Source organism: Gymnogyps californianus, chromosome 7, assembly GCF_018139145.2.
Source record: "Gymnogyps californianus isolate 813 chromosome 7, ASM1813914v2, whole genome shotgun sequence".
Lineage (NCBI taxonomy): Eukaryota > Metazoa > Chordata > Aves > Accipitriformes > Cathartidae > Gymnogyps > Gymnogyps californianus.
Window position 1 is genome coordinate 557,621 of NC_059477.1, and position 26,853 is coordinate 584,473.

Here is a 26,853-nt window from a genome sequence, read left to right on the forward strand (position 1 = left end):
AGGAGTAGGATGTTCTTTGGGGATGTAAGAAAACCCAGTTTCAAATGCCTCGCTGCCTGCTTCGGGGCATGGGCTGGGATGTGGGCTTCCAGCTTTCAGGAAAGTGTCCTGAGAACTGAGTTAAGGAGTACCCTGAAGTGAGTATCTGTGGTGCTGAGGTTGCTGTTCTGCCTATCAACAATTACACGCTGCTTGAACCGGAAAGAGAACAACCTACAGAGAACTGAGCTTAGAAATGGGGAACTTGGATTCCAGACCCTGCTTGGGATTAGGGCAAGAGGAGATGTGAACGTTGGCTGTTATACTTGGCGAATACTTGGATTGTCAAGTGCTTCCCTGTCTTTAGCTTATGAGTGCTGCGTGTGTACCTTGGATTTCCTAGCCTGGGGATACGCTTCAGCTGTCAGGAAATGGATGGTTCACCACAGCTTTGACCAACCACAAACTTGCCTTCCAGACACCAAACGGCTGCGGAGTTGTCTTCCTGAGAAATAACATCTTGAAGCAGCAGCTGTAGGGGTGCCTCTTTGCCTTTGTCATTCTGTTGTGGTGTTAAGTCTATAGAAATGTGAATGGCAGTATTCTAAAATAACTAATCTGAGAGAATTTAAGAAATCCAACTGGTTGAAAACTTCTTCCTGGGAGAAGAAATTCTCCCTTCCTGCAAGGGGTAGATGTAACTCTTGAGAAGGCATGCCAACCTCAGTCTAAGCTTGGGTATGTGAAATAAATAATTAAAATGCTTCAGCAGGAGCGCTGGGATTTGTGGTTTACATAGGTGAAATGGATTTCATATGCCACAGAGAGTTATGACTTGTGGATTATATCCCAAATCTGAGAGAACTTAAATTCGGATGATGATCAGACTTCATGTACTGACAGTCTGCTGACCAATTATAGTTATTGTTAAGTGATATTTTATTGAAAAATACTTATTCTTTATAGAACAGTGAAGCTGACTAGCAACTGGTAGACTTACTTGGTACAGCTTCTAGTGCAAGTTGTCCTGGAAGTTTTGCATACATGTACAAAACTGTGACTCTTAGTTTTATTTTCTAATAGTACTTTTTTAAAACAAACTGCTCACCACCACCCCCATGGGGGGAAAAAAGAGTTGTTGTTTAAACTATTTGGCAAGTACCTGGCTTCATGTTTATATGTCACTTCAGGTCCAGCAAAGAGAGAATTTTCATCCAAGGAGAAGAAAGCAGGTGAAGATGAAGGAAGGCAAAGCAGCGAAGAACAAAACTATCAGCATTCCCCTCTTCGAAAACCTTTAATAAGATCCTCTGCCAGCAGCGTCATGCCTGGTAAAAGGTACGTCTGCTCCTCTGGGAATCCATCTGGCAGGAAACAGGGTGCATGGGGAAAAGCGATGATCAGTGTGTGCCAAATAGCCATGTTCTTATCAGGGAGTGTGCTTCCCTCATCTCTTCTGGATTTTGTCTGAATTACAAGCTCACAGATCTCATGCTTTGTCAGAAAGATACTTCTACCTGCTTATTAAGGTCTTTTACTTTGGTCTGCGTATTTCTTTTGAATATTTTGTTCATAACAACGTGAGTAACAGCACCTGCAATAGTGAGGCATAAGGGAATTGAACGAAAGAGTGCAGAGCCAAACTAGGGCCAAGCAGTAATGACACTGTTCTGTGGTCATGATTAAATGAGCTTCTGAAGTGAGTAGTGTCGTTTGTAGGCAGTTACAGTTCTGTGGAGTGAGAATCTCCTTTTCAGAGTAGCTGGTGAGTTTGGATCGTCATCTTGCCTCACTTCAAGTGAATGGTCTTTGTACAGGAATCCTCCTGTTCCGTGTCAGTCGCTGAAGTGGCAAGGCTGTCATCTTTCTGTGGTACCTTAATGGCGTGTCTAGTTTGACAAAAGTCATTTGGTATGCGTAGTCATATAAAATTAATAATATGTTGTGAAGGAATGAATGTTCCTTGATTTGAAAAGTGTGTTTGTATCTGGGCCCTGTAAAATCTTTTAATAATCTCTGTTGCTATAGAAAGCATTCGGGTTTTTTTTCACACCAAACAGCAGGCTAGTTCCTGGCTTAAAATGCAAACTGCTGTGCCATAGTGATGCAAAAATGCTGCAACAGCCATCTGGTTCTGTCCACTCTGAGACAGGTTCAGTAATACCATTTCTGTTGTACAAAGGTTGAGGCTTTCACCACAATCAAGAACGCTCGGCAGCATTGTCAGGCAGTGCTGAGGATTTAACCAGATTAACTCCCGTGCTAGTGTTAGCTCATAACAACCTTAGCATGTCGATACATACTTTGTTTATTTGATACATTCCCTTGTGAACAAATTATTCTTCTAAACAGAGATGTTGATGTCTAACAAACAGTGAACTGATTAAGGCCGCGGCATGCATTAGTGTATTATTGATTAAAAAATGTTCTATTTTTAGTTCTCCGGCAAAGAAGCCCGGTCTTCGAAAGGCGCTGCAGTTTGAAGCGGATCTGTTTGATTCTAGTTCTGAAGGGCAGAGCTCAGAGGCCTTGGGAGCTTCATTGTCATCTCTTAGTAACCTGGTAGGATTAGTGGCCGAGACATCTGAAGAAAGATACCGTCTTTTGGACCAAAGGGACAAAATCATGCGACAAGGTAATTACACAAGTTAATGAGTGTAACATCTGCTTCTCTGCTGGAAGGAAATAAGTGTTTGGTGTCTGTTGCAAAGCTGTTGTGATATTATGGAAATGGCTTTAAAGAGAGAGTTTAACATGGAGTAAATACTGTAAAATACTCTTCTGTTGTACATATATACATTATTGTAGAAGACGCAAAAATCTGTTTTACTTATTGCACACGCGCATATTTCTTGTGGAAAGTGAATAGCAGACTGTTCATCTTCTGTGAAGGAGGCCATGTAGGGGGATTTACATCCCTGCAGGCTCTTTGAAGAAGGCTACCCAAAGCCTAACTGTGTTTCTCGAAATTCATACTACTACACAGCTGGTAATTATTTCAAGAAATGGCCCTTTGTTTCACAGTGCTGGGTGGTAAACCCTTCCATCCTGTTCTTGCCATTTCAAAGCTGACCCTACTTTTAATTTAAGATCTTATTTTTAATATTGACAAACAGATTTCTTGTCCACTTGACATGGAATTGTGAAATTGCCGGTGCTTAGTTAGGACGCAAAACGTGGGGTGTCTTTTAGAGGCTTCAGTCTTTTCAGCAAAGCTCTTGATATCCAGGTGGGATGGTAGGAGAAACTTCCCCAAAGGAGTGGTGCAACCCTGGGACGGGCCCCAGAGTGGGGGAACCCCATCTTTGTGCATTTCTGACCACACCAAGGCGTGGGTACAGCCTTGCTCTGAGTAGAGGTGGGATGGGAATCTCTAGAGACCTTCTCCCACCAGCTTTTTTGTGAACTGTTGCCCTAGCAATGTACTTCTTGACATCCATCCATTGACCAATGTACAGACTCCACCTGAGGCACCTGGCACGCTTAGGGCTGTGTTGGCACATCAGGGTAATAGCGTGTCACGAAAACAAAAACGAGAGATGCTTAGTGTTTGTTCAATTTTTTTTTTTTTTTTTAGCTCGAATAAAAAGGACCGATCTTGGCAAAGCAAAAACTGTTGTTGGCACTTGTCCAGACATGTGTCCTGAAAAGGAGCGTTACATGAGGGAAACAAGAAACCAGCTCAGTATCTTTGAATTGCTTCTAGGATCTGACAAGGTATGAGCCCTCTGTATGCAGGGGTTTGTTTTCCCAGGACATCTGTTTGCTTGCTGCTTATATAAAGCTGTCAGTGTTGTTCAGTTGATTACAGGGTTTATTCTGGTGGAAAAATTCTGGAGGTCATTTCATTAATGTCTTTCAATTCCCTGTTGTAAAACAAGAAGGCTAGAGAATTGCTCTTTCACTCTGTCATGTCTTTTATTTAGCTACAGAGAGGCTTTTAGAACTATAGTTCTAAAACTGTAGGGCAGCAGTATACGTTACCTTGAAGGTTATGAGTTTGAGACTAAGTCAGCACTTGGGATCCTGTCATAAAAGAAAATAAAATATATTTGCTATTGTAGCAGAATGGACATGGGCTGTTAGTGTGGACAGTGGAGAAACTCCTTTAATGGTCTGCTCCTTACTAAAGTAAAGGCATGGATGGGATGAAATCCTCTATACCCCTGAAAAGTTGAACATACTCCTTGGACTTTGATTCTTTTCTCCACGTCTTGCAGGTAGATCATGCGGCAGCAATCAAGGAATATAGCAGGTCCTCAGCAGATCAGGAGGAACCTTTACCCCATGAATTGAGACCCTCTGAGGTGTTGAGCATGACCATGGACTATTTAGTGACAAACATTATGGATCAAGGAGAAGGAAACTACCGTGAATGGTATGACTTTGTCTGGAACAGAACTCGTGGAATAAGAAAGGTAAGCACTGGCGGATGGAGATGTTTGATGATAGAAAGCAAAAGATCACATAATGCTGTAAAAAGTGAAGCAAAAAGCAATAGTAATTCAAATGTTTTTGAATTGCAAAGTGACTCAAAGCACAGCTGAAATGAGTTTTCCAAAGGTAGTGCCAGATGACTATGCTTTTCACCTGTAGTTTAAAAATACGTGCAATGCTTTCTTTATTATTCTGGTTAGGATATAACCCAGCAACATCTCTGCAACCCACTGATGGTGTCTCTGATTGAGAAGTGCACTCGCTTTCACATCCATTGTGCTCACCACTTGTGTGAAGAGCCCATGTCCTCCTTTGATGCCAAAATCAACAATGAGAACATGACTAAATGCCTGCAGAGCTTGAAGGAGATGTACCAGGACCTGGCTAACAAGGGGATTTACTGCAAGAGCGAAGCAGAGTTCAGAGGTTATAATGTCTTGCTGAATCTCAACAAGGGTGATATTCTCAGGTGGGAACAACGGATATAACTTATTTTCTCTCTTTGCCTTTGGGAAGAATTGAGATTAGGATTAAGTCCAGACAAACTGTAGTGGAAGTGAAGACCTTAGTTGCAAAATTTTTTTGCCAAAGAAAGTGTACTGTAGTAATGTTTTATTTGAATTTTTCAATAGGTCATTTTAAAACATGTATTTTTTTAAGAAAAGGGGAAAAAAAAAAAAAAGCATTGTTTTATCTCCTTGAATAACTCACTAGAGCTTCTGCAGGTAGTAAAAAAAAAAAAAAAAAAAAACAACCAAACAAAAAAAAGTTAAATCTTCACTATTCTCAATCAAGGAAAACTTTTTTTCTCTTCCCAGAGTGGTATCCAAGCTTCACTGCTTTATCTGCAGTAGGACCAAGCAAAAACCATTTTGTGGGCGGAGTCATACTTTGCTTTTCTGGTCGATCTCTTAACTGCTGTCCTGGTTTTGGCTGGGATAGAGTTAATTTTCTTCTTAGTACTGGTGGTACAGTGCTGTGTTTTGGATTTAGTGTGAGAATAATGTTGATAACACACTGATGGTTTAGTTGTTGCTCAGTAGCTCTTGTCTTAAGCCAAGGACTTTTCAGTTTCCCATGCTCTGCCAGCAAGCAGGTTGCACAAGAAGCTGGGAGGGAGCAGAGCCGGGGCAGCTGACCTGAACTAGCCAAAGGGATATTCCATACCATGGAACGTCATGCCCAGTATATAAACTGGGGGGAGTTGGCCGGGAGGGGCGGATCGCTGCTCAGGCATCAGTCAGCGGGTGGTGAGCAACTGCATTGGGCATCACTTGTCTTGTCTTTGGGTTTTATTTCTCTTTTTTTTGTTTGTTTGTTATATTCCTTTTCATTACTATTATTATTATTATTATATTCTTCTTCTTCTGATAGTAGTATATTTTATTTTACTTTAGTTATTAAACTGTTCTTAACCCACGAGTTTTACCCTTTCCCCCCCCCTCTCCCCATCCCACTGGCAGGGGGAGAGGGAAGCGGCTGCGTGGTGCTTAGCTGCTGACTGGGGTTAAACCACGACAACTGCCTTCTTCCCTAGACGTTGGAGTGATGTACCTAAATAATATACTGATTATGCAAGGATTGTTAGAAGATTAACGATAAGTAAATAATGCTGCGAATTTAATTCACAGCTGTTTGTTTTGGACAGGAGTTGCATGTCTTGCTTAAAGCTCCTAATTTTAATTCTGTTTTGTTACAGGTTGCTATTGAATTGTGATTGTTAGTATTGAAGCAAAAGGTTTGTCTCTGTCTTTTGTCTCCACAGAGAAGTACAGCAGTTTCATCCAGAGGTTAGAAACTCTCCTGAAGTTAGATTTGCAGTTCAAGCTTTTGCTGCGTTAAACAGCAACAACTTTGTGAGGTTTTTCAAGTTAGTGCAAGCAGCTTCCTATCTGAATGCCTGTCTCTTGCATTGTTATTTCAACCAGGTGAGAAAAAGGCAGATGGATATTTTTTAAAGTGTTAATCAGTAAAACAGTCTGGGAGTTCTGGGAGGAGATCTTCTTAGCAGAGAACTTGGTAGATATTTAGCCTTAAAAATAATCTTATTCTCGCTTCTTCAGAAGCGTTTAAAAATTTATCAAGAGTTTTCTGCCGTAATATAAAAGGCAAATGCTAAAATGCTCTTCTCAGCATTTTTTTCCCATAACTCTGTACAAATACATATTATTTCCCCTGAAAATAATTGGGAAGCAGAGACGCAGGCCTGAGACTTTTGCAAAGGAAATATCAACCTGCACTTTCAGAAGCCCTTGCAAGCTTTTTCTTCTGCACAAGAATCACAAAGGGATGTGCTCAAAATGAGCAGCATTGAAGCGGAGCAGAAACATTAAAGCAAGTGCATAGAATTTAAAAAGAAAGTTAAATCTGAATAGTTGTTGTGTGGATATTTGATGATGAAATATTGATTTCTTTTAAATGTGATTTTTCACGTTTATAGTACACTTTATAGTACACTTTGGGGTCTTTAAGTTAGTAGTTATGTGGCTTTTTCTTTTATCTTCCCCCAGATTCGTAAAGATGCTCTCAAATCTCTCAATATTGCCTACACTGTGAGCACCCAAAGATGTACAGTGTTTCCCTTGGATCACCTGGTCCGCATGCTACTGTTCAAAGATTGTGAGGAGGCAACCGATTTTATAAGTTACTATGGCCTGAGTGTATCTGATGGGTAAGTGTGAGGAAAAGGGCGTCTGTGCTTTAAGATGCCTACTGGGGTTAGACCGATGTTAGGCGAAGTGTTAATGTGGATGGGCTGCTCCTGCAGTTTGCAACCAGAAAAAGAAAAGAAGAGGCGAAGGGTAGGGGCTGGGCTCTGTAAGCAAAGCATTAGGATAGTGATGGGTGCAAATTTTAATAATCTGTTCTATTTTTAATGCTGTAACTGTGAAAAGTTCTTTAATTTTGCATCTTTCCCTCAAGAAATGGGGTTTGTATCCCTGTAACGACTGTGACTTCCCACAATAGCTTTTTTTGCACTTGTATATCTTTTTTTACTTGGTTTGATAAGGTGACAAGGGATTTCAAGGATACAGAATTCCTTCAGCCTTCTGGAAGGTGGCGAAAAACGAGAGAAACCTTTCCCCCAAAGGAGAGACTGCATATTGAGCTCGGTCTCCATTGGGCTCCAGGGACTTCCTCCCTAGAAAGAGATGATGTGGATAACCCAGTAGGAAAAAAAAAAAAATTGTTTTAGGTTCTTATCTTGCAGTTGAATTGTAGTAAATCACAGCTCTGTGGGAAATGAGCACACAGTTCTGCTTCTCAGGAAACTGGCATTATGGTGATGCACGTAGGGTGGGATGAAGCTGAACAGTGCAAACCAGTTTCTAGAGGATGTTGGAGGCCAACGGTTTGCAGATAAGAGTGTCTGCCATGGAAATACATACATTGTAAGGTGTGCTCATACAGACTTGCAATCTCAAGAGACTGGAGAAGGCAAAAAACTTGAGCATGCCAGTTAGAGCGCTCTATTTCCTGTTAATATTCTGTTTTGAAATAATAAATTAGCCAGGCTACAGGTGCCAAGATTGGAAGAAGACTGCAGTTTTTAAAATGACTTCTGTAGATAGCCCTGGCATCTATCATGTGGGATGTAGTCGAGGTAAAATGGGCACGGATAATATACACAGTGGATAAAGGTGAAAAGGAGAAAGACACAGAAAAGTCCACAAGGGTGGGTGCCCAGAAATGTTAGTGCAGCTTGCACTCTGTTCTGGGAGGATAGCTGTGAGGACAGTGCTCTCTGCCTTCCCTGCTCTGGTTCCAGTCAAAGATCGAGATCCAGGCTACAGGGAGCAATCCCGAGAGCCTGTCTCGCTTTGCCCAGCTAAGCTGTCCAACTAAAAACCTGTAGGTTACTGGAGCTTTAAGGATGTGCTCCTGTTTTTTATTTTTTTCCCCAGTGCTTACGTGGAGCTGAATCGCTCAGCTTTCTTGGAGCCAGATGGATTACCCAAACCACGTAAATCCATGTTTGTCAGCCAGAAGCTAACTGTCTCGGTTGGGGAAGTTGTGAACGGTGGGCCGTTGCCCTCGGTGCCACATCACGTGCCTGTATCCAGCTTCAACGGCCAGAACAAGTATACCGGCGGAAGCACCTCTGTGGATCAAGCTAGTAGTGGCCAAAAATCCAGCGTGGAAGCAACAGGTAAGAGCAAACATGCATTTTGGGTATTGCTCAGGAACATACTGCTGTGTCAGCTCTGTGAGTAGTTTGATTTTACAAAGCAGGAACTGTTCTTGGCTCATACAGGTTGAAATTGCATGGAAACTTGGATGTAATGAAAGCATGTTTTGATTTAAGTGTACTTACGTATGTCTAAAAGCTAAGAAGCAACCTGATTAATAAAATATATTTCCCAGTACAGGAAACGCTAATGGCAATGAGCGCGATTTTGCCAACATAGGTGAAATAACTAGATATTTGGTTACTTCGGACAGCCAACTTCCCTTTTCAGTTTGCAGATTTTGTATTGTGACTGTTTGTTCCCACTGTGTGTGTAATCACGTTGTTTTTCAAGTTAGCTGAATGTATGCTTTTTCAGTCCTGTTGAAAGTACGGATATTTTGCATTTATTCAAGGTGTGTGTAGGTGCTAGGTGTACTTGACTTAAAACAGTTGTTTTATTGGAAATGTATGGTATGTACTCGATATTGGAGGTAATGTGCAATGAAACTTTTGAATGTTTTATATAAAATATTCATAAATATAAATAAGTTTCTATGATAGAATTATATTTTTAACTTTAAGGCAGCATGCTACTGTTATGGACTTGGTTTATGACCTGATGAGATTTATCAGACAAGCCAGCTTTTGAAGATAGGAATAGTTTTGCTTCTCTTTGTGACTGACCTGGTTTCCTTAATTTTTCTCTTCCGCCCTCCCAAGAAGGAAGAGTGGAAAGCAAAGGTGTGGATTTAGATGCTGCAGCAGTAAGAGTCCAGCCCCCAGCTCATCTTCTGCCCTCGTTGTTGCCTCGTCAGCTTGTGCCAGTGCTGCCTCCTGCGCCTGCAATCTCCCAACCTGCTGGGCAACCTGAGCCTCTCTCCTCAAAGCTTCAGCCTGTCTACACAGACACAGTAAGGAAATTTAAACCCATCATGAAGTATTTGGGAAAGATCTGTGAAATATAATAAAAGGTAACTGAGTTCTTAGGTTGTTTTAGTTTTCTACAATCTGCATGCGTTATGTAGAGTCAAAAGGAGACACTCCCTGCTTCAGTGCTTTGGATACTTTGAGAAGATGTTTCCTTGGACTATTCTGAAAAGAGAAGGTCTTGAGTGATTTCAGATGCAAGCCTGAAATGCCAGTGCTTGCTCCGACTCTCTCATAGGATAAACAGTCCTGTCTTTTTAGCATTTATTTGAGAAACCACTAAGGAGAGAGTCAGAAAGTGATAGCAGAAAGTGATTATCTTTGACTTAGTGGGTAAACTTTGCTTTAGTGAATAATACTGAGCTGTTTCTTAATGGCACTTATTTCAAATGAGCCATGACAAAGTTTCTTCTTGTGGATATGTAACTATGAATGTTGGGTCTTGAATGTGTACCCTGTGTATCTGTGCTGTTCCCCTTTTTCTCCCTCCCACACACGTTTAGATACGTACTAATGCTGAACCCATTTCGGAGTGTCTCATTGCTTTGTAAAGTACAGCTGCCATATTCTACCTAAATGTGGCTACATTTCAGTGAAGATGAGACCTGGTAATTTGGAATTAAATCAGCTAGAATGAGAGAAACTCTCAAGTAAAAAAATGGGAATCCCTCTCAAAATTCACTTTTCTTAGCTATTATTTCCTAACTTGACTTGCCCATATTTAATACAGAAGGTTTCTGGGACTGTTACTAACCTTTTAGATAGTGTAAAATTTCCGGGCTGTTGTGTTTGATTAAGTTAGCTTAGTTTCTAAGTAGAAATACAGATGACGTTGCCAATTACAGTCCATTAAACAAAGCTGAAAAGCCTCACTCCCAGTTCACGTGTGCGCCCAGGCCGTCCTGAGCAGGACTGCATCTTGCTTCAGCTGCTTCCTCTGCTGTGTTGTAGGACATCGCCGAAGTGGTGGACGGGCTTGTGCACGACGTCCTCAAAGGAGAGTGCAGAGAAGTCGGCAGAGCAGGAGTGGCTTACGTGACTGCCGCCATCTGGTAAAGAGCATTTGTTGGTGGTGCTCTGTCACCAAAGCCGCAATTTGCCATAGCAGCACCATGTGTGAAGATCATAAAAACTGAGCAAGGCAAGGTCTGTAGTGGAGATAGTCTTACTGGTACAGTTGAGGGAAAAGCCGACCTTTCTTCAGATGTCTGCCACCTCTCTGTTACACACCAGCTAGCTTAATGGAAGGCTAACTGCAAACCTCTGTAAACCTTGCCTTGCATGACACTCACACCACTGCCGCAAGAAATGTGTGTTGTGGAAGGGAAGGTGCCCAAAGGGGGACAAGAGGAGTAAGTCCAGATCTGGCTGCTTCTCTGCTTCAAATAACGCTTCCCTCTCCAAGGCAGCTGGTAGAGTCGTAGATGCGGGTTTTTGACCAAAGCAGTGTTATTAACGCACCGATGTTTTGGTTATTGCTGAACAGTACAGGGTCAAGGCCTTCCTTGTTTCCCACTCTGCACCCCCGTGAGTAGGCTGGGGGCATGCCAGAGGCTGGGAGGGGACACAGCCAGGACAGCTGATCCAGACTGACCAAAGTCCATACCATGGGATGTCATGGTCAGCAATAAAACTGGGTTAGAGGAAGAAGAAGGTGGGATTTTCTGGCTTCCAGGCTGGCAATTGATTGGAGACTGTCTGGGCGTTGGTCTGCCTGTGGAAGGTGGTGGCTGACTGCCTTTGCTTTGCTTGGTGTGGGGTTTTTTTCCCTTCATATATTACAGTGTCTTTATCTCTATCCACAAGTTTTCTTGCTTTTGTTCTTCCTATTTTCTCCCCTGTCCTGATGCGGGGAGGGGAGTGAGCCAGTAGCAGCGTGGGGGCTTGGCTGGCGGCCGGAGTCAGCCCACCACAACAGAGCAAGGGTATGCTTGAGAAAAAGACAGACATAGGGCTTTGAATGAAAACTTCCTGGCTTTGAAAAGAGAATTTCTGTTTCTGCACAGCACCTCGGAGGCCGCCGTGGAGGAACTCGTGACTGAAGTGATGGGGGAGATCCTCGGACAAGTGGCTGGAAGCGTGCTTAGCGCAGAAAGGGAGCGTGTCAAAGAGGAAAGGCGCAGAGTGGAGGAAGAGAGGCGAGTCGCTGCTTTTGCTGTGGGGCAGGGTGGGCTGTATACACCCTTAGGCACGTAACGACAGCCGGAGCCAACCTGAGTCCTGGCACGTGTGCTCAGGCCCTGTGTCTTTCTGCCATGCCGACAGCACTCGGTTTGTCTCACCTTGAACTGCCCTGGGATCGTGCAGACAGGCTGTCCCCTCCGCGTTCTTGGGTGATCTGCTAGTTAATACTTTGGTGACCTCACGGAGACACTATGAAAATGGTGGGTGGGAATTTTGGGAACTCTTATTCACCCAGAGCTTCCAGAGAGGGAGATGCATCCCAGCCCTGCTGTATGCAGGAACTTTTCCTTCTGAGTGAGCTACTTGTCTGTAGCTTACTGGGGTAAGAATAAAATAATCTCATTGTTATCTCTATTTTTGAGGGAAAATTGCCTCCATGGAAAGCTGTTTATCTTTAGAGGGAGAAACCAGCTAGTGGGAACTCAATTTTAGGCAAATTAACTGTCTGACACTGCACGTAGCGCTTGTGTAACTAGGCGGCGGTTTGCCAGTGTAAATCCTTTTACTTGTGTAAATCTTGCCACTCTTGTCTTGCCACTTGTGTAAATCTGTTTTCTGTCCTTCCAGGCAAAAGCAGGAAAGAGAACAGTTAATAAAGCAGTTGAGCCAGTTGGTGGGTATGGAGTTAATGGAAGAAGTAATAAAGGAGTGTGTTCAAGAAGCTTCAGCCAATGAGTTAAAGTACGTACAACATATTGTATGCTATTACTTTGCTGTAGGATGGTTTCCTAAGGGTAAGAATTTGTTAGGGAGTGGTGGGCTTCTTGCTTGGCCTTCACTGAGTTCATCTTCAACAAGCTACTTTAAAGAGAGGGTAAGTGTCCTTGATCGTATGGCGGGCTGCCGGTTTGCAGTCGCACTGCGTCAGGCAGTAGCCGCCCTCCAGGGTGGAGGGAATAGAGGCTTTGTCTAGGGCAAGGCTGCCTTCTGTGCTTATTTTTCTTCTGACTCCCTTACGGCTCAGCTGCGGGCTCGCTTGTAGATCCTTCTTTGGAAACCCGTGATCAGCGTAAAACTTGAATGACTTCTAATTGATTACAGGTCTTAACTTAGAAGGGCCATAGAGTGTGGAAAATCCCTCCCCTTTGCTAAATGCGATGGTCTTCCCTGTTTGTACCTCAGCTAATTGTATTGGCTGCAGTCTCCACCTCACTAGTGGTCTTGGTTTGTTTCATTTTGAACTAGATGTGCCTTAGAAAGAGACCGGCAAGCCCGTATTGCCCGGTGTTCAGAAGAAGTCTGTGGTCATGTCATGGACCTCTTTCTGGAGGACGAGATTTTCCAGATTGCTAAGGAAACCCTTCAGGAGCTCCAGTGTTTCTGCAAGTACTTGCAACGGTGAGTTGCCACCCTGTGGCACAACTGCTTTTCTTGGGAGCATTGGCAAGGAGTGGCTAATAGAGTTTGAACTGCAGCTGTCTGGTTGCATTCTTTTTGCTGTCTTCTTGTCTCCACTATAAGGGTAGACTTAGTCTTATTACCAGCCTCTGATAAGTTACTCAGCTATATGTGGGGAGGGAAGCACACCTCATCAGAGTCAGATAATGAGCTTGGTAGAAGATTTCAGCTTCATTCTGTCTAGGAACTTGTAATAATTTCTCCTTGTATTCTTTCTGTCGGATGCTTGTTTTTCTGGCTGTGTGCTAAGTGTTCAGTGGCTGTTGTGGTGCTCCAAGGCAGAGATTCATTTCTCCCTGTGCTGTGCTGCCCTAGTGCAGGCAGGTTGAGGTGCGTTTCAGGTGGCATTTCTCCCTGCTAAAGAGGAAGGAGCAGGCTAGTCCCTTTACTGTGCAGCATCTTCCCTTGCAGAGTTCTTTCTGCCCTAAAAGTTCATGTGTCTCTTCAGGGCGTGCATAAATCGCCTTCAGCATGATAGGGAAGGTTAAGGAGGAGCCTAAAGATACGTGAAACAAATGTACATGCAGCAGTCAAGAAAACTGGATGATGCAGGAATGCTTTTTTTATAAGCACTGAAAATACGTGAGGAAACACAATGAAAGTTTTCAATTAATGAATTTTTGTGTTATAAAACTGTTGGGTGGTACATGTTTTGAATCATTCGGTCATAGAAAAATAGACTAGCATCTAATGATAAAGGCTTTATGTTCTCTCCTTGTTGGTGAATTTGCCTTTTTAAATGTTCCTTAGAACCAGAACAAGAAAAAAGAGGCATACCTTTCTTACTGCAGTAGATGTTGCAAAAGTGTTTTCAGCAAGTGCTTGAGATATCAGAGAAGCTTTATAACGGATCGTTGTAAAACGCTCTATGCTGAAAACAGGGAAGGAGAACCGTGCTTGAACTTTTGCCTGGGGAGCACAGCTAAGACAGCTGAGGAAGGGATGAGATGGAAGAGCGGCAATCCTGCTTCTCTCCTGTGATCTCTCTGGCCGCTGAGAGCAAGCGCAGCTTGCTAAGGAGAAGGCTGCTCCCTTTTGTCTGCATTGTTTTTTTTGAATGGGGCACAGGGCTGCCCTTTTTGGACGCTCCGTGTGTACGGCTGGCAGGTCTCGTCCTGTGCACGCTCTGTTTGAGCTCTGACTTTGCGGCTGCGTGCAGAAATACAGCCTGAGCCCGCTGCACCACCCACATGTGCCACCTCACACTTGCCCCTGGGCACCCCTGTGACTTGTGGGGTGTTTAAGAGCCCAATCCAGTCTGAAGATCAAAGATGAGAAAACCTGTTTGGTCTGCAGAAGAGTTTATTAATGTGATCTATTTATCTGTTCCCTTCCAAAGGTGGCGGGAGGCAGTGGCAGCTCGAACAAAGTTGAAACGTCAAATGAGGGCGTTCCCAGCTGCTCCCTGTTGCGCAGATCCAAAAAATAAACTAAAAGCACTATCCCCCAGTGCTGAGTGGCCTATAGCCATGGAGAACTTGTGCAAGAGAATTGTAAACCTGGGGAATGGAGGAAAGCTGGGCATCTCTTGCACGAGGTAAGGATACTTAGTTACATTTGGCAATCTGATTTTTGGAAGGTAAGTTACAAAGTAGGCCTCTTTGAACCTTCATTGTGAACATTAATGGTTTTGCAAAACTGTTTGTTCTCAAATACCCCCAAAAAGACCCTTTCTGCCCAAATGCCATGACAAAGACTCCAAACCTAAAGAAACCCTTCTTCTATTAACGGCAACTTTCTAAAGTGTCTGCAGTAATTCTCAGGTCTTAGTGAGTGTTTATTAAATTTGGTTAAAGTACCTGGGTTTTTTACCAAAAATTACAACCAAGAATCTTTTGTTTCCAGATTGAATTGGCTGAGAAACAAGACAGTGCATGAAATTAAAGTTCAGCACTTCTACCAGCAATTGTTAAGGTACGTTGGCGTTTGACCCTTGGTTTCTTTCTAAGCAAATTGTAATAGAACTGCCAGAGATCTCAAAAATGTCAGTAAGGAATGGCAAATCGTATCCAAGTGTCCGCTTGCAGCCTTGCTTCTGGGAGTATTTTCCAGATAAGGGAAACTGGAAGACAAATTCATCAAAGTATTAGGCCATCTGATCCTATTGCCGTGGGTGTAACTTTAAGGATCCGATGGATATTACGGGGGTTTTTTGTACCTGGGTGGGATGGTGCCTGGGATGGGGTACAGGGAAAGAGAGGAGTAAATGAGCTGTTACTGGCCTGGCTTGTGGCATGAAGGGCTTGATCTAGATGTTTAAAGGAGGTCTGCCTTCTCACGGCTCATCGTGCGCTCTAGTGGCTTGTGTTCGTTGGAGCAGGGTATTGAAGCAGCGTGGAAGTGAAGCAATACACATATGGTCCCGCAATCCCCAAAGTAAGGCCCAGGTAACAGATTTAGCAGCTGTAATTCTTGAAGGCGTCTGGTCTGTAATTTTGGACTGTTTGAACCGGACAGTAGCTACTTACAGTATTGTAACTTGTTCGAAGCAAGAAAAACATTCCCCAAGTGGGAATGAGTGCTGGGGGGGTCTTTTCACCAGCTTCTGTCTCTCTTTAAGTGATTTAGCTTGGACTCCCCTGGATCTTGTCTCATTAATCACTGAACATATTCCAGTTCAACAAGAGCAGGTTTTTTGGAAGGTGCTATTGGTTTTGCCAAATGATGATGAATATGCGGAGGATGATCCCAACAGGTAAGTAAAAGAGTTGATTGCTGGGTCCCTTTCTCAAACAAGGTAGTCAAATAGAAGAGTAGTAGTAGTACGCAGTCCTTGATTTTATTTTTTCCTGTACCATGTCAAATTTCCAGTTTGTTTTTTTTCTCCAGAGCACTCTAAAGAATATAGCTGTAACTTATTGCAGTGGTCAGTCTGTATCTTCTCCTGACATTGTTTGTTGAATTCCTTTTGTTCATACTGAAAACAGAAAACCTTGAGATATGTAGGAGTGTGGATAATTTCAGGACGTTTAATAGCTGTTTAGCAAAATCCAAGCAGTATGAAGGTTGGGGTTATGATAGATTGTGGTGTCTTAGAGGTGTTGGTGCTAAAACCCTAAAATACCATTTTTTAAAACAAAAACCCCAAAAGCCCACTCTTGTTTGCTAGGGTACTGGTGGATTGGTTGAAAGCCAAATTTATGGGAGACAAAAGCTGGAAGAAAAACGCTTCACATACAGAAGGCAGAATTCAAACACTGACGTTATTTAATTCTCCTGGCATGCAAGGGAGCAGAAGCATTAAAGTCAGTGTGTGTATAAAGGTAGGTGAGAACAATTTCATGATACCTAACAGCATAAAAGCAGGGCGTGCTCTTTTCCAGTGGATGTTGCGCGGAGGCTTTTCACACTGTGTCCTGTCAGATGGAGGGAGATGATACTGGGAGGGATGGGGTTGTTGAAAAGGTCTGAAAAAAGATGGATTTTTTTTTTTCTTGTTTCCAGTCAACTGAGTAAATACCTGCCTAAATACAGTGCAATAGTTAGAACCTCAATCATCTCAATTCCTGATGCCAAATCAGGTGCTGAAGTGCACTTTTGTGCTCACCTGCATCTATTGGACACATCCATTTTTGTCTCTTGTAACGCATTGTCTTAGGATTTGTAGAGCTCCTGGTAACGAATGTCAAAGCTGAATGCTAATGATAGTAAACTGCAGATTTCAGTACGAAAATAGCTTCGTTTAGCTACATTACTGTTGTCATCTTTGTTACTTGTATAGGTGGCACATGGTGCGCTGTCCGACTCTGAGCTTGATACAGCTGAAATGCAAAAAGACTTGCTTGGAACCAGCGGTCTCATTCTTCTCCTGCCCCCTCGAGTTCGGAGTGAAGATGTTGCAGAAGATGATGTTTATTGGCTTTCAGCTTTGCTGCAGTTGAAACAGTTGCTTCAGGCCAAACCTTTCCACCCGACGGTTCCCCTGGTGGTTCTAATCCCCGGTCAGGAAGAGGAGGCCACAGAGAAAGAAGTAGAAGAAGGTACGTAATTATTTCTGTGCCTTGGAAAAACAATGTGAATGTGTAGGGCTGCCCCAAGTAGAACTGTTGCGGCCAGTGCGGTCTCTCAAATACATCACCTGTACTTCACAGGGAGAGACTGTGAAGTACAGTACTTTTCAGAGCTTTTCTAGAAATCCAGAGGCCCTAAGAACTGATCAATATGGAAAGAAATGAACTTTCTTTTGGCTTCCAGTTTTCCTTTGCACACAGTATTTGATCCTGAGAGTCTGCGGGGAAGGATGGAGGAGAGAAGTGATGCTGTGAATGTATGCAGAGTGTGAGACTAGGTCAGAGTAGGAGATACCCGTTTGTTCTTTCTCTGTGTATATTGTGGGTTTTCTTACTTTTAAGGTTTGATGCTGCAGGACTTGATTTCAGCCCAGCTTATTTCAGACTACACCATTGTTGAGCTGCCAGGTTCCATCAATGACTTACAAGGCACCAGAAGGGTAAGAACAGCAACTCACCTGAAGAGATACTTGACTGGTTTATCATTAACCTCTCAATTACTAATGCCTTACAAGGAATTACTATGTTCTCAGTAGCTTAAATTGCAGCTGAATCTTGTGTAATGGGATATTTTTTTTTTCTGTTGAAGTTTCTGTAACATAGTTTTTGTTCAAAAAGCTCTCTTACCATTTTTTTCCCCACACACCTGAATTTGCTGGAGTCGGATACTCGCTTGTTAATAGTGATTCCAACATCAGCCAGAACTATTCTGAAATGAAATATTTCTGCTACTTTTCCATTATTCGTGACTGTTCTATTTTAACTGACTAGAGATCAGTGGCATTTGCTGCATAAAAGATAGTTTCTTCTGTGTCATACTGAAAACTGCACTGAGACCAAAATATGTGGATTATGTAAATCCATTCTTGTCTGTCCCGCCTGCGTTGACTAGCAGAGGTACCGTTGCTGCCTAAGAGACAAGTGCTAGTGGTGGGGTGAACCTTTGTTACCCTTAAGCTCCCAATCCTAAAACGCAAAGGACCCTTTGTAGCTCTTCTGGCTGCTGTGAGATCACGATCTTGGTGGATGGGACTGAGGGATGCCTCTATCCTCTTTACATACGCGAAGAAGGATTGTATGGATCTCTCCTTGACAGCCTCCAGACACCAGCATCTCCCCTTGTCCTTCAGTTTGCCGTGTGCTTGGCAATAGTGGCCTGGAGAGTAATCAAAAACCCATGATGGAAAATGATACTTACAAGTCTAAAATAGCTTTTTGTGGGTGGGTTGGAGAGGTGGGAGAGGGTAATGGCCAAGCTGTCTCAGACTAAAAGCAGCTCCAGCCCCGTGTTACCTTCTCATGGTGCCTGAAGAAGGTGCCTAAGAAAGAGAGTGAGAACAAGACGAGCCCAGAGTGATGCTCCCCACAAACCCTCACAGCTCGCATCTCTTTGCGGTTCAAGGACTGCCAGGATCAGACATGGCTTCTCTGGATATAGTCACCCTGGGCTAACTTCTGTGAATCTGTCCACTTTCACCCAGATAAGTTTTTGGCATCCCCAGCATCCTGCAGCAGCAAATACCACTGCACACCCGCACCTGGTGCGAACGGCCTCTTTCTGTCTGTTCCTGAGCCTGCTATGTGTGAATTTAGTTTGTGACCGCCTACTTGGAGAATTACTGTTGCAAATACCAGGATGCTGATAGTTGATTTGTTTGTATTTTGCTGCATAGTATCTTGAACACCGTTACATCAAACTTAGGGTTGCAGGATTTGAATCCTTTATGTCCTGATCATGGCGGAGCAGTTTCCAACCACCCATGTTTTGTGTGTCGTAGATCTCTGCGGCTGTGGGCTGGCTGGTTTCCCAATGCCCTGACTCCCTTGAGCTCTGCAGTCAGACCCTTCGGGAGTACGTTGAGGATGGGATTGATGGTGAATTTGGCAAGCGCTTCTACCATGACTGGAAGGAGAGGCGTTTAGCTGGCCTGCCGTCTCAGGAGCCTGGGGTCATCATAGAGCTGTACAACAGCGTGCTGCAGTTTCTTTCGGATGTGGCATCCTCGGAGCACCTTTGTGACTTGTCTTGGCCTGTTACTGAGTTTTCAGAGCCTGGGGGTAACAAGCTGTTGCCCCACCTGCAGTGGAACATGCCTGATCACCTGGCCTGGCTGAAGAAGGCTGTGCTGTCCTTCCAGATCCCATACCTAGATCTGCCTCCGTTAGGTGGTATGTACTTCACAGTGCAGTATCCTCTTGGAGGCACCTCATTCTCTCAGATGTGCCTGCACCATGTTGAACTACCAGCCTGTAAGGCGGGTAGTTTGGCTCTGTCACAAATTCTTGCAATTTACTTTGTTGGGTTTTTTGTTTGTTTTTTTTTTTTCCCATAGCTCCTTGGCGTCCTGTTTGCCGCATGATTTTTCAGTATGTGTCTCAGATTGCTAGTTCTTCTCATACTCAACCACTGATCCAGTCACAAGTGGAGAATCTGCTGAGCAAAACTTACCAGAAGTGGAAAAACAGAACATCTGGGAACTCTGCTGAAGATGGACCTTCCGTTGATGAGATCCCTTGGGATGAGATCTTGGCAGTCTGCATCGATCATAAACTGAGAGACTGGAAACCACCCAAACTGCCTATTGCTCCAGGTATCGCGTGTCCTTCTACAACATGGATGATACTTCTTGCATATCTGTGTTTGATAACTTGACAGTGGTGCCTTTAATGCATAGCAGCAAGTGAGCTATGGTCTTGATCTCCTCCTGTAGCATAACGCTGTGCTTACTGCACATCTTTCTGCTCTTTGGAGTGTGTATTTAGTGTTGATTATGACTTGACTTGAGCTCGTGATTAAAAATTTTGTCTCTGTGAGGAAGAATACGGTCAGAGTCTTTCAGCCCTCCTCTCCCAGTAGGAGAGGGTTTACATTCAACCGAAGGCCAAGAATTGGTCCCTCAGAAGTCATGTAAGCTCAGGTCAGCTGAGATGGCAGGCTGCCACTGTTAATGAGCACTTCTGTGGATTAATGAAGTTTGTCTCGGATTCTGTTTGCTTTCAATTTCAAGTGTTGTTTTTGGTGCCCTGTTTGGCTTAATTATAGGGAGCCTCTTTTAATGAAATGACTTACTTAATACACTGAACTTGGATGCACTAGAATTTTTAAAATTAAGATGAAGCAGCATTTTACAGTCTTTCCCAGTAATCTGGTATCTGTTGAACAGTAAATCAGTTCAAGAAGTCTCCTTTTTACATGCAGATTACAACTTAAAGCTACTTGAAAGTGAACACGCAATTTTTCTTCAAATTGGCTTTTCAATACTGAGCTTTTCGTCCGAAGGGGAAAAATCTGTTCTAATATTAAATGTTGGGTTTGGGTTTATTCACAGAAGCAGTAAGTGAAGACGGTCAGATTCGTGTGTACTTCTTCAAGGAGCATTTAAAGAACTTCACTCTCCCTTTTTCGTGGGAGCAAGCCAGACTGCGCACGCAGGAGGAGATCCGGCAAGGCCACAAGAGGTGAGGCAGCTGCTGGCACTGCCTGTGGGAGTAGCATTCAGCCGTCCATTGTGCCGTTGGAGTTGCTCGGTGAACTCCAAGGAGGTTGCTCGGGGCCTCTACGATGAACATGTAGTGCCGTCACAATGCTGAAAACCAGCATGTGGCATCCTCCCAGAACGTGCTTGCGTACATCTCCTTGAAATAATGTACAAGGGCGTGCTTGAAACAGGGTAGTAAGTAGATTTGAGAGCTGAGTAACCCTGCAGAAATAAAAGAAATTGATTGCTTGAGGAGCGCTTAAAGTGTTGTAAGTGGAGAAATTAACTTCTGCCAAAGAAAACGCTGCTGAGGCTTTGGAATTAGACTTGTACTCTGGGTACACAAAGCATGGAGGAAAAACAGTGTGAGGCTGGGGAAGAGCACAGGAATAAATCATGAGTGTGCCCGTTATTTCATAGTGCCCCTCCCTTACATTCACCTTCAGTTGCAGCCTGGACCTGACAGATGAATTACATGTTAGATGATGTGCAGATTTACTCTTTGGTAATTACATGTTAATTTTGCAGCATTTTGAGTTCAAAAGGAGGCTTCGTCCCCAGCTTGTGGGAAGACATCAGGAAAGTCCCACTGCAAAGAGAAGATGCTAGAGGTTGAAGGGGGAGGGTGCCGTAGAGCTGTGTGGCATTGAAGTGTTTGAGATCTCAAGAGTCTAGCTCAGTTCCCTAGCCTTGTTCAGAGTGAAGCCAGTCTCTCTTCCCTCTCGGAAGTTTAGCTGCTGCTCTGCTGTGTGGCAGGAGATGTTGGGTAGATATATTTCTTTGGGGTGAATCCCAGCACCCTGTCAGATTAGTTCCTCTCAGGTCCCACGCGCAGGTGGTGGTATGTGGAGCCTGGTACAAGGGAATTATGTCTCCAAATGATCAATTCTTACTCCCTGCTATTTCCAAACTTCAAGCCAGTAGGGAAAAATCAACATGCCCATACCAATTTCTGTGCTTTAGTTTGTTTTTGTGGTTTTTTTTTTTTTTTTTTTTTTTCCTCCCCCCTCAGGTCAAGGGTAAAATCTCCTAACTCTTTTAAGAAACCCTATAGCATCTCCGTGATGCCAGGTCGATATGGTTCTGGCATGAGCATGCTGTCAGGTCAAGAAAAGAGCGTTCCCAGTGCAGATGAATTCACGGACACAGCCTCGGCCCAGGAGCTTCTCCCAGAGCGTCTGTTGGCACAGTTGCAACTGGAGAAAATAGAAAGCAGGAGGTAAGTTCCCAGAACAGCATCCTTTCCTTGCAGCTCTGGCCCAGGGTTGTAAACAATTCCTAACTTGTATGTAACGGGAAGCTGAAGTCCAACAGTGCTAGGAAACAGCCTAGACTATCTCCAGTTTCATGTAATTTCATCAAGCACATCACTGCAGTGCAGTTCCCTGCTAGCTCCTGCTTGCATCACAGGAACAGTCCAGGATGGTAGATGTCCTGGTTTCGGCTAGGACAGAGTTAATTTTCTTCCTAGTAGCTGGTATAGTGCTGTGTTTTGGATTTAATAGGAAAAGAATGTTGATAACACGCTGATGTTCTCAGTTGTTGCTAAGTAGTGTTTATACTAAGTCAAGGATTTCTCAGCTTCTCGTGCCCAGCCAGCAAGAAGGCTGGAGGGGCACAAGAAGCTGGGAGGGGACACCATCAAGACAGCTGACCCAAACTGGCCAAAGAGCTATTCCATACCATATGACATCATGCCCAGTATATAAACTGGGGAGAGTTAACTGGGAGGGGGATCGTGGCTCGGGAGCTAACTGGGCATCGGTCAGCGGGTGGTGAGCAATTGCATTGTGCATTGTGCATCACTGGTGGTTTTTTTTTCTTTTGTTGTTGTTTGGTTTTTTTCCCTTCCTCCCCCTCCTTTTTGTTATATTCCTTTTCATTACTATTATTATTATTGTATTTCATTATTACTATTGTTAGTATTATATTTTACTTTAGTTATTAAACTGTTCTTATCTCAACCCACGAGTTTTACTTTTTTTTTTTTTTTTCCCCCTCTTTCCTCCTCCTCACCCCACTGGGAGGGGGAAGGGGGAAGCGGCTGCGTGGTGCTTAGTTGCTGGCTGGGGTTAAACCACGACAGTAGAAATACTTGGAGCTCTGAGGAATGGTTGGGAACTGTCTGTGGTCAATCAAGCCACCAAAACTAAAGCAGTACAGTGTGTACGGTAGTCTGTGTGTCCTACAGTAGTCTGTGTGTCGTGCAGTGTCACAAATGTCTATAAAGTCCACTTTGGGATGTCGGTTTGGTGCCTGTAGCAATGCAGATCACAAAGCTGAAGAACTAAATCTTCTGAGGTTGACCCAAGGGTTTCTTGTCTCTGCTGCCTTCCCCATCAGTTGGGTGTGTTCAGTCTGTGTGGCCCCTTTCTCTACCACAGCCTTCTGTGATGGATTCTTGTCATAGCAGTGGGGTACGTCAGACCATGTTGGAAATGACTGTGAACATCAGCTCCTTCTTGCAGACGCTTCCGAACCCAAAACTCTTGGTTAACCCACTGGTTACCAGAACAAAGCCAGGCTGCAGTCTGACTGGTGCTCTCGATCTTTCTGTCCAGGTTCGAAGAACAGTTGCAGCAATGTCTAGCTGAGGACATTGAGCCCCTTGGTGACTTCATAGGTCTTCCTCTCTACCTCCCCCAGTCTCTGGTCTCCACCCCAGCTGTCACCGGTCCGTTGGTGAAGAGTCCCGCGTCATCTGCTCAAGAGGTAAGAAAGGGTGGTACTGAGAATGAGCTATAGCTCTGAGGAGTGCAGGTGCCAACCCTGCCGGAGTTACAGAACCTTCAGTGGGAATTACCTTGGTGTGCAGTGTCGGATAGACTTGGGCAATAAAGAATTGAAAAACTACGCCTTGGAAATAACTTCTTTCCAAGGAGGGGAATGCTTTAATAAGAGTTCTTTACAGGTATTAATGCTTTCTGCTGCTGGCAGTCATAACAGTATCCCTTGTGGTGCTGCACTTTAGCAGTCGGGAATCACCGTTGTGGGTCAGCTCCCCCCAGTTAAACAGTCGGGAATCACCGTTGTGGGTCAGCTCCCCCCAGTTAAAGGCAGGCTGGGGACAGAAATAGAAGAAAATGCTATTTTTGCCTTACTCCCTCAGGGCTGGGGGGGTGCTGAGGCTGTTCACAAAAGTAGGGGAACAGCCAGTGAGCTGAAAAGTTCCTTGTTGGTACTGGGTAATGCTTCTTTCTCAGGCTTGTTACCGTAAAGTCGGTGAGGAAAAACTTTCTAAGACTCAATTTGGAGTTTTAGAAAGCAGGCGTTCTTTATTACGGCGCCAGATGCACGGGGGATCGCTCCACCTAACGTGCATGCCGCATACCATTATTACAGGGTTTATATCCAGTTAGTTAATTAGGCGTGTTTAATTAATTGTTACTAAGTTTACACTCATTGGCTAGTGATAAACGTTTCATTCATTACTGGTCAGTCGTATTTAAATTAACTCCGCTTGCGATGTAGATGAGCACGCACGCTCCTTATGGGTGTGGGGGGCCAAGTTCGTTCGGTCTTGAATTGAGTCGGTGGTCGTGCTTCCCCCTGCCGCTTTTACCTTTCCCCTAGTTACGAAGGACTTCTCCGGGTTTGGCTCATTTTGTAATTCAGTCAGCAGAGCCGGGGAGTACAATACCGATATTGAGGAACATCTTGCCCTTTTATCACATATTGTTACTTGCTAATCTTTGGTATGCAGGCCTTACTTGTCCTTGGTGTGCAGACTTGCTCATCTCTGGTATGCAAGCCTGCTTGCTCTATCTGTACGAAGTTTACAACAAAGGGGCCCTTCATCAAATTGTCTTAAGTCTTATTTTCTACCATATATCCTTCCTCTTACATGCTGAATAGGACAATGTATGCTTTTATTTGGTAGCCTAGTATTTGGCAGACAACACTTAATCACTAAACAGAGTTTAATTATGGTGTCAGGCTCATCTCTTTTTTCCTTCTGCCCAGGCTGGGAGCCAAGAGGGATGCAAGCTTTTGGCGGAGGAGCTACGCCCCACGCTGTCGGACAGACTGAAACACTTGCAGCGGCTCCTCAGAGCGAACAAGGAGGGTGAAGTGGCCTCCGAGCTCCACCTATCCGCTCTGGCGGACATGGTGGATATTTGAGCAGAGCTGAGATACGGGGCACGTTCCAGAAAAAGCAGGTGTCCTCCCAGGAGAAGAACACGGAGCAAACGTGGGGCCTGGGCCCTTCTCGCACGGCTGCCTTGCACAGAGGCGGCGTGGCGTGGCGGACTGTGTCCCTTTGGCTCGCTGCTGAGCTTTGGCTGGTCTGGGACTCCCCCTCCTTTTCCGCTTCACAGGCACGGAGACGAGTCAAATGCTTTTCTTGGAAGGCCTTAAATTGACACTTGGTGGTGATTTTTCTTTCTGCCGGCTCTCATTGTGGGTAAACATAGCTTCACGAGGAGAAAACTATAAGGTAGCAGGGGCCCCTGGGAACATCAGAGCAATTGCTCTCCATAGACACAGTCCCCAAGACGTTGTCCCAGCTCTGTCCTTGCGCTTCATGCAGAAGCTACCTTGCAGCAGCGCTGTGGTTTGAAGTTGCTGTTTTGTTGCCTAGGAATGTCAATACAATTCTCGAGTCGGTGCAACCCTTGGCTGTATTTTGTACTTTATGATGCTCGGTGCAAATCCAGAAGGACTTTCGTGCTGCTGGGCCCAAGTTTTATTGTATTGAATATTTACGGCATTAAAACCAGATGAGTTGCTTATTCTACAGATTAATTGTTGTGCTGGAAAGCAGGACGCTTTCTTCAGTCTTCAGTAAACAGCTATGGAGAAATGATTTTCCTTTTTTGGAAGAGCAGACTACCTGCATTCTCCAGTATTTAAAAAGCTGTGGCTTTGGAAGTTGAAGACCTTTGGTTTTAGTTTAATATTGATTCCCAGTAAATAGTATGAGGACGTACTTCATGTCTGCGGTACTCCTGCACAAGTAATCTTTTTTTTATTATTACAATATCAGCAGGTTTTTCTCAGACAGAAACCTCTGCCTGGTGAAATACAAATTACTGCAGCTTTGGCAGTAAACACTGATTATCTTGCCTGCCAGAGGACAGTTGTTGGACTTGCTTCTAATCTCATTTGAAATTTTCAGTAGTCCAAAACTGTCAGCTGCCTTCCAAAAAAGTAATTTTGTAGTTGTTGTTTTTCTTTATTAATAGCATTTGTGTTATTTCTCTTAAACCTAGAATAGCAACAGTAGCTTAATATTAAAGTTGAAATGAGAAATTTAGACTTGAAGAAATTACGCTTTGAGGCTGTTCATACTACGTAGACTTTTGTTGGGCTGAGTTGTGTTAACTCTCGCCGGTCGCATGCAAAGCGGAGCCTGCGTGATGCTCTCCGCCGTGCTTTACCCCAGCGCTGCCGTCGCTGTTCTCGGTTTACCTGTAAAAAAAAAAAACCAAAAAACCCCGAAGTGTTTTGGGACGTGGTTCACGCCATCTGATGTAAATGTGGTTTTGTACCTAATAAATTCGTAGCGGCTTGAAGCGTCCTGTCGCCTCCTTGCTCCTTCGGTGGGAGAACTCGGGGGGGGAGGGGGGGCGGCAGCAAAAAGCCCCGACGAGGGTGGGATTCGAACCCACGCGTGCAGAGCACAATGGATTAGCAGTCCATCGCCTTCACCACTCGGCCACCTCGTCCTGCCCCACGCCGCGCGGGGCCCCGCCCCTCGCTAACCGGCCTGGCCTCTGCCCGCCCCGCGCCCGAACCGCCGTGGGGCCGCTGAGGGCGCGGCCCGGGCTTAGCCTCACCGTCGCCCTCTTAGCGCAGCCGGCAGCGCGTCAGTCTCATAATCTGAAGGTCCTGAGTTCGAGCCTCAGAGAGGGCAGAGATTTGGGTTGGTTTTTTTAGTTTTGTTTTTTTTTTTTTTTTTTTGGCGGCGCCGGGCCGGCTTTTTTGCAAGGTCGCCGCCTTCGCCGCGGCGGGGAGGAGCGGACCCTGGGGGACGGGGTATTGGGGGGGGGGCCAGCCCCACTGCAGAGCCCCCTTACGGGGTCTGCCGCGGGGCAGCAAAATGGCGGCCAGCCCCCCTACCCCCCCCCCCCAAAAAAAAAAAACCTCTGCCCTCTCTGAGGCTCGAACTCAGGACCTTCAGATTATGAGACTGACGCGCTGCCGGCTGCGCTAAGAGGGCGATGGTAAACTAAGCCCGGGCCGCGCCCTCAGCGGGCGGGCGGGCGGGCGGCGGGTCCGGTCCTCAGCGCGGCGGGCGGCCCCTTGGCGGGCGGGCGCGGCGGGG

The 26,853-nt window shown here is 44.7% G+C and overlaps 1 protein-coding gene and 3 non-coding genes across 4 annotated transcripts in view; 2 read left to right on the forward strand and 2 right to left on the reverse strand.

The window, feature by feature from the left end:
- MCM3AP (minichromosome maintenance complex component 3 associated protein) overlaps nucleotides 1-26,129 on the forward strand; it is a 28,753-nt gene extending 2,624 nt beyond the window's left edge. Inside the window, 25 exon segments of the mRNA XM_050899602.1 lie at nucleotides 1,170-1,317; nucleotides 2,418-2,614; nucleotides 3,557-3,696; nucleotides 4,200-4,397; nucleotides 4,617-4,885; nucleotides 6,182-6,344; nucleotides 6,927-7,087; nucleotides 8,322-8,566; nucleotides 9,308-9,498; nucleotides 10,466-10,566; nucleotides 11,521-11,652; nucleotides 12,266-12,379; nucleotides 12,884-13,036; nucleotides 14,436-14,633; nucleotides 14,942-15,010; nucleotides 15,657-15,791; nucleotides 16,206-16,359; nucleotides 16,818-17,076; nucleotides 17,449-17,546; nucleotides 18,885-19,275; nucleotides 19,440-19,697; nucleotides 20,436-20,565; nucleotides 21,598-21,804; nucleotides 23,147-23,297; nucleotides 24,549-26,129. Coding sequence (XP_050755559.1) covers nucleotides 1,170-1,317; nucleotides 2,418-2,614; nucleotides 3,557-3,696; nucleotides 4,200-4,397; nucleotides 4,617-4,885; nucleotides 6,182-6,344; nucleotides 6,927-7,087; nucleotides 8,322-8,566; nucleotides 9,308-9,498; nucleotides 10,466-10,566; nucleotides 11,521-11,652; nucleotides 12,266-12,379; nucleotides 12,884-13,036; nucleotides 14,436-14,633; nucleotides 14,942-15,010; nucleotides 15,657-15,791; nucleotides 16,206-16,359; nucleotides 16,818-17,076; nucleotides 17,449-17,546; nucleotides 18,885-19,275; nucleotides 19,440-19,697; nucleotides 20,436-20,565; nucleotides 21,598-21,804; nucleotides 23,147-23,297; nucleotides 24,549-24,707 — 4,421 coding nt within the window. The 3' untranslated portion in view covers nucleotides 24,708-26,129.
- Nucleotides 26,130-26,172: 43 nt separating this feature from the next.
- On the reverse strand, nucleotides 26,173-26,254 carry TRNAS-GCU (transfer RNA serine (anticodon GCU)). Its single transcript has one exon. It is a non-coding gene; the product is annotated as a tRNA-Ser (tRNA).
- Nucleotides 26,255-26,369: 115 nt separating this feature from the next.
- TRNAM-CAU (transfer RNA methionine (anticodon CAU)) lies at nucleotides 26,370-26,442 on the forward strand. Its single transcript has one exon. It is a non-coding gene; the product is annotated as a tRNA-Met (tRNA).
- A 233-nt stretch (nucleotides 26,443-26,675) lies between these two features.
- Nucleotides 26,676-26,748, reverse strand: TRNAM-CAU (transfer RNA methionine (anticodon CAU)). Its single transcript has one exon. It is a non-coding gene; the product is annotated as a tRNA-Met (tRNA).
- Between the last annotated feature and the right edge of the window lie 105 nt (nucleotides 26,749-26,853).